The sequence below is a fragment of the Meles meles genome, chromosome 6 (genome assembly GCF_922984935.1).
Source record: "Meles meles chromosome 6, mMelMel3.1 paternal haplotype, whole genome shotgun sequence".
NCBI classification, from domain to species: Eukaryota; Metazoa; Chordata; class Mammalia; order Carnivora; family Mustelidae; genus Meles; species Meles meles.
The window spans coordinates 64,152,863-64,158,712 of NC_060071.1; the positions used below are offsets into that span (position 1 = coordinate 64,152,863).

At 58.2% G+C, this 5,850-nt stretch overlaps 1 protein-coding gene across 2 annotated transcripts; it reads left to right on the forward strand.

Annotated features, from left to right (window-relative positions):
• Positions 1-1,729: 1,729 nt before the first annotated feature.
• CHST14 (carbohydrate sulfotransferase 14) lies at positions 1,730-4,552 on the forward strand. Of its 2 annotated transcripts, XM_046007260.1 has the most exons (2): positions 1,730-2,923; positions 3,083-4,552. In XM_046007260.1, the coding sequence occupies exons 1-2, from the start codon at positions 2,615-2,617 to the stop codon at positions 3,743-3,745; spliced, it is 972 nt and encodes a 323-aa protein (XP_045863216.1). In that variant the 5' UTR covers positions 1,730-2,614; the 3' UTR covers positions 3,746-4,552. The 2 variants fall into 2 exon arrangements, with proteins under 2 accessions (XP_045863216.1, XP_045863215.1); XM_046007259.1 differs by having other exon boundaries at positions 1,733-4,552.
• Positions 4,553-5,850: the final 1,298 nt, after the last annotated feature.

Sequence of the window (5,850 nt, forward strand, 5' to 3'; positions counted from 1 at the left end):
AAAGGATCGTTTCCTCTGTGTCCTGTCATCTTTGTTGGGGGTCTGGGGGGTGTGTGTGCAGAGGGGCTCACTATTTATTTTGGGGGCCCCCTCTTAGTCCTTGCCGTGTAGGGGCTAAGGCCAATAAAATAGGACAGGAAAGTGGGGGGAAAGGAGACTGAGGGAATGAGAACGTGGGGTTGACCTCTTGGCATCACAGTGGCCAGAGCTACCTGCCTGGACAGTGTGAAATGCTTGGGTTGCCAGACTTCCTTGGCCAGTGACCCCGAAACAGGTCCCCAGGTGGGTACAGGGTGAAGATAGAACCTCATCACCTGGGGTCATGTCATTGGGGAATGAAGGTCACATCACAAGCCCAGGCTTTATGACTACCTGGCCCTTGGTTCAACCCAGCCACAGTGTTGATCATACTCAGCGTGGAACAAGCTTTGGTCATGGTAGTTCCTCGGGGACAGAGCATAGCTGCCCCCGCCCCATGCTGGTAAGGACATCGGGCAGGTGTGTTTTGATAGAGGGTATTAGGGGCATAGACTCTGCCACAGACATAACACAGCACTGCCATCAGTGTGCTGCTGGCGAGAGTCCCACAAGGTGGATGGCGTCTTATCATTTTACAGACAGGAATGGTGTGGAGACAAGTGCCTTGCCCAGGGAGTCCCCCAAACGAAGCGGCTGTTACTGTACTCCGAACTTTGCTGTTCCTGCTAACACAGAAGATTCTTCGGAGGAGTAAGCACATATTGGCCAAATCATCAAAACATTTTAAAAAGGTTTTTTTCTTTTTCCCCCTCTTACAGCATAAACAACATTGTTTTAACCGATTTCTGGTGGAAAGTAATCCCAACACCAGAAATCTCCATTCAATGCTACTGGAAGTAAGGAGCAGTTCAGGGAAGGCTGACCCTGAGGCAAACTTCATCAGCGGATGTTGCCTCCTGAGATTGACCCCAGCAATCAGGCAGTGAGATGTGGGATGCCCACTGCGAAGCTGGAAAGCCACCAGGCTTCCTATTCCTTCCCTGCACTCACGCTGCATGCTCTCATGTCACTAGGGACCAGGGGCTGTCTGCGAGCCCTCTAGCTTCATCTCACCCCTTAGGACTCCTCAGGCTTCTGAATTCATCTGATCAGTGGTACCTCCATTCTCCTACCAAACTCAAAGCTTCTGGCATCTCCTACTCCTGTTCCATTCAGCCCTTTTAGTACTATAACCTGGGATTAGCTGCTTCCTCCCAACAGTTCCATGCTTGTGGTCCATTAATCTCTGAAGGATCGAGATTAGGAATGTAGGTTTTAAAATCAGACTGACGCATATAGACTCTCAGCTTCCCTGAGCCTCTCGATTTCCTCAGCCCTGTAGTGGGAAGGCCTGTAGTACCTGCCTCCCAGGGTGACTCTGACAACTGGAAGAGAACACCAAACACCCAGCAGGCACCTGCCTTGGTAAATGTGGACTCTCACCACACTGCTACCTCCCATCAGAGCATCACCGCCTCCCCACACATACCTAACAGGATGAAGCCTGGACCCTTAGCTAGATGCCCAGTTCAGGTGGGGAAAGGCTGGCCCCTGCTATCCTAGGCATTCCTGTAGCTGCCTGTAGCCCACATGGTCAGCCTGGTGCCACTGAGCACATGTTTCCTTACAGGCAGGGTGGCTGCCGCTCTGTGCCCCCCAGTTCCTTACCCTTCCAGATGTGTGCTGATCACACTAGTGATCACCAGGCACCAACCTATCATTGGCCCCTCACCAGAGTGTCCCAGTTATCCCGCTTCAGGCCTCTGGGAGGAAAGAAGACTCCATTTCCAGACATTTCATCGTTACCCAGTGGATGAATCCTGGTGGATTCTGTTAAATCTAACGGTCACCATGGAGATGAGCCACTGGTCAACCCTTAGCGGTCCCGCTACTCTTTACTGGAGTGGCTAGGGCAGGGTGAGTTCGGGAGCACACCGGGGACTCCGCTTCCAGCGAGAAAGAAGGATTTCCCGAAAGTTTGGACTCAGCGCACAGTGCTGCGGGTGCCCTCTGCCTCCAGACACGCTGTTGGAGGAAGGTCTCAGCCGGGCCAGAGTGTACGGCAGGGCGTGGGGTGCAGGTCCTCTCCGTCCAGCTCCCCGAGGGCACGCGCTGCTAGAGAGGGAGCCGTGGTCCGGGTTTCTTTCTGCCTTTCGGGCCTCGGCAGCTTTTGTCTCTGAAGCCCTGAGCTCCGGGGCGGCCCTGGCTCCGGCGCCCTCTCCCGGGTGGGGGTCTGCACGCTCCCTCCTAGCCAGCTAGGTGCAGGGGGCGCCCGCCTCTCTCCCCGCCCCCGGCTGGACCCGCCCCTGCGCCTGTGTCACGGCGGGGCCGGGGGCGGGGAGCTGCCGGGCGGGACATCCGGCCACGGTCCCTCGCCGCGCACGCCAGCCGCCCTCCGCCCGCCGCCAGCTCCGGCGCCGCAGCCCCGGAGCCGGCCACCCCCACGCGCGCCGGGTTCTCCCGCCGCCGCACCCCTCCCCGAGCTCTCCCGCCAGCGGCGGGCCCAAGTCCCCGGCTCCCGCCCCCAGCCCGGGCCCGCCTCCCCGGCGGCCCTCCGACCTGCCCGGCCGGCGCAGGCCCCCACCTCCGGAGCACCATGTTCCCCCGCCCGCTGACCCCCCTGGCGGCCCCAAATGGCGCCGAGCCCCTGGGCCGGGCGCTGAGGCGGGCCCCGCTGGGCAGGGCCCGGACCGGGGTTGGGGGGCCGCCCCTGCTGCTGCCGTCCATGCTGATGTTCGCGGTGATCGTGGCCTCCAGCGGGCTGCTCCTCATGATCGAGCGGGGCATCCTGGCCGAGATGAAACCCCTTCCCCTGCACCCTCCCAACCGCGAGGGCGCGTCCTGGCGCCAGGCCCTCTCCAGGCCTGGGAGCCTGTCCCTGGAGGCCGGAGACCCGGACTTGCAGGTGAGGCAGGACGTCCGGAACCGGACCCTGCGGGCAGTGTGCGGACAACCAGGCATGCCCCGGGACCCTTGGGACTTGCCCGTGGGACAGCGGCGCACCCTACTGCGCCACATCCTCGTGAGTGACCGCTACCGCTTTCTGTACTGCTACGTCCCCAAGGTGGCCTGCTCCAACTGGAAGCGGGTGCTGAAGGTGCTGGCGGGCGTCCTGGACAACGTGGACGTCCGTCTCAAGATGGACCATCGCAATGACCTGGTGTTCCTGGCCGACCTGCGGCCCGAGGAGATCCGCTACCGCTTACAGCACTACTTCAAGTTCCTGTTTGTGCGGGACCCGCTGGAACGCCTCCTGTCTGCCTACCGCAATAAGTTTGGCGAAATCCGAGAGTACCAGCAGCGCTACGGGGCGGAGATCGTGAGGCGGTACAGGGCTGGCGCCGGGCCCAGCCCTGCAGGGGACGATGTCACCTTCCCCGAATTCCTGAGATACCTGGTAGATGAGGACCCTGAGCGCATGAATGAGCACTGGATGCCTGTGTACCACCTGTGCCAGCCTTGCGCAGTGCGCTATGACTTCGTAGGCTCCTATGAGAGGCTGGAGGCTGATGCCAACCAGGTGCTGGAGTGGGTGCGGGCACCGCCCCATGTCCGGTTCCCCGCCCGCCAGGCCTGGTACCGGCCGGCCAGCCCCGAGGGCTTGCACTACCATCTGTGCAGCGCCCCGCGGGCCCTCCTGCAGGATGTGCTGCCCAAGTATATCCTAGACTTCTCCCTCTTCGCCTACCCTCTGCCTAACGTCACTAGGGAGGCTTGTCATCAGTGACGTGGGTAGGGGCCCGCAGCTGTTGGCGACGGGTGTTGACAATACCAGCTGCCTGCCATTTAGAAAAACCCTGGCTCTGGGGACTTGGGGCTTCTCCAGATGCCTGGATGGCTGGGTCTGCCCTTGGAAGTTCCTTGTCCAGGGTGGGTACCCACAGTGGCTCAGAGTGCAGGTTGGACAGGAGGCCTGGGGCTCCCCGCTGGGGAGATTTCTTAGGGGCCCAGTGACCTTTCCTGCCCTGGCCCGGGCTAGACACCAGTTTGCCAGCAAAGCAATGCATCTGTTCTGAAGATTGGCTCCAGGCTCCTGGCTGCAGGGACTGTGCCGTCCACTTCGTCTACCTTAACCTGTGGCCAAACCTAGAGGTGACACCAGTCAGGAGAATGACGGGGCGGGGATGGGGGGTGGTGGTGGTACTGGGCTCTGATCACCATTCATCCACTCCCTGCGCCTCAGGGCTGCAGGCAGCAATCGTGCCTTATAAATGACTTCTGTGCCTTTCTGCTTCAGACTCAAAATTTCCTGCACTTTCCAGATTCTTTCCGTTTTTCCAAGGAGAGGAAAACTGAGTCAGGGCCCTTGCCTGTTAGCTCCAGGACCTGGCCCTGCACACATCCAAAGATCCCCTGTGCCCAGCCGTTCTTGGCGGGGGGGCTCTAGGCACCCTCTCCCTTCCCCCAGGGTTGTGACTGTGGCTGGTATATCTGAATGTCTCTTTTCTGACTCATTTATTTAAAATTTGTACTTTTTGATAGAATGCTTGTGAAGACTTTGTTTTCCACATTGCCAAATTTGTAATAAACGTGGTTTTGTATACAAAGCCAGCATCTGTGATTGTCCTTTGGAGCTCTTTGTATGTGCAGTCTCTCCATGATGCCTGTCCCTCCAGGTCAGGAGAGGGAACTTCTGGGTAGAGAAAGTGAGACCAAGTTTAAGTTGCTTGAGGCAGTCCAAGGGGTCATTTCCATACCAGGGAGCCTCTGGGGGCTTCCCATAGGCCATACCCGATCACAAATGCAGCTTCTGGGATGCCACCCAAGGACAAGCCCCATTAGAAATGACCCCATGTCTGGAGCACACCTACGGGGATTATTCCCTGAAGAAGAGGGTAGGTATGAGACAATGGCTTCTCCTCCTGTTAGGCAGGAATACTTTTTGACTGAGGAGGCCACACCCGCAAAAGGGGATTGTGCTGTGAGCCACAGCAGGTTATTCCTGGCATCGAGAATTACAAAGAAGGCAAGGAGGTTGAGGGAGGAGCAGGGTCTTGCTGACTTAGGCTCAGAGGAAGTTGTGGGCGATGTGGGAGGAATACAGTCTGAGCATTAGAGGATAGGCCTCCATGTGCCTGTTCCCCCAATGCTGTCCAGAGTTCCCAGAACCACCAGGGGATGGAGAAAAGGCTGCTGGGCCCGGACTGCCCATGGGAGAGATGCAGGGCCAGAGCTAGCTCACCCTTGTTAGCCCTATGTCCTATACTTCCAGTGGGAACTGCTGTACTTAGGGACCCGAGGTAGTGGTGAGAAGCACCAGAGGGAGTGAGGGAGGGAGGTGGGAAGGGCCCCTTTGCAGGTACCTTGCTATTGGCCTGACTTTAAAGGAGAAATCAGAAGAGGGCAATTCTGTGGGCACTCATGGTTCTCCACCACAACTCCTCAGGAGACCTTTACTTGATTCTCTGTGTGGATCAGAGGCCCCTCTTTGGGACCCCCTTGGCTCTGGGGGGCCCCCTTGGCTCCTTTTTTTTTTTTTTTTTAAGATTTTATTTATTTGTCAGAGGGAGAGAGAGAGAGCACAAGCAGGGGGAGTGCCAGGGAGAGGGAGAAGCAGGCTCCCCGCTGAGCAAAGAGCCCGATGCCGGACTCGATCCCAGGACCCTGGGATCAAGACGTGAGCTGAAGGCAGATGCTTAACAGACTGAGCCACCCAGGCATCCCAGGGGCTCACCTCTGAGAGCACTTAGATGCTCAATTGTGACTGCCCTGTGACTTCCCCATTTCCCCCACTGAGAATGCGATTGTGTGAATTTGAGACCATGTCTGTCTCATTCCTTTGACATTCCCAGGTCCTAGCCCAGGGGGCTGGCATGCAGTAGGCATGCAGAT

What these genes read in the sequence shown, in the direction of transcription:
- CHST14 (XM_046007259.1), top strand. Translation starts at nt 2,615, where the DNA reads ATGTTCCCCCGCCCGCTGACCCCCCTGGCGGCCCCAAATGGCGCCGAG.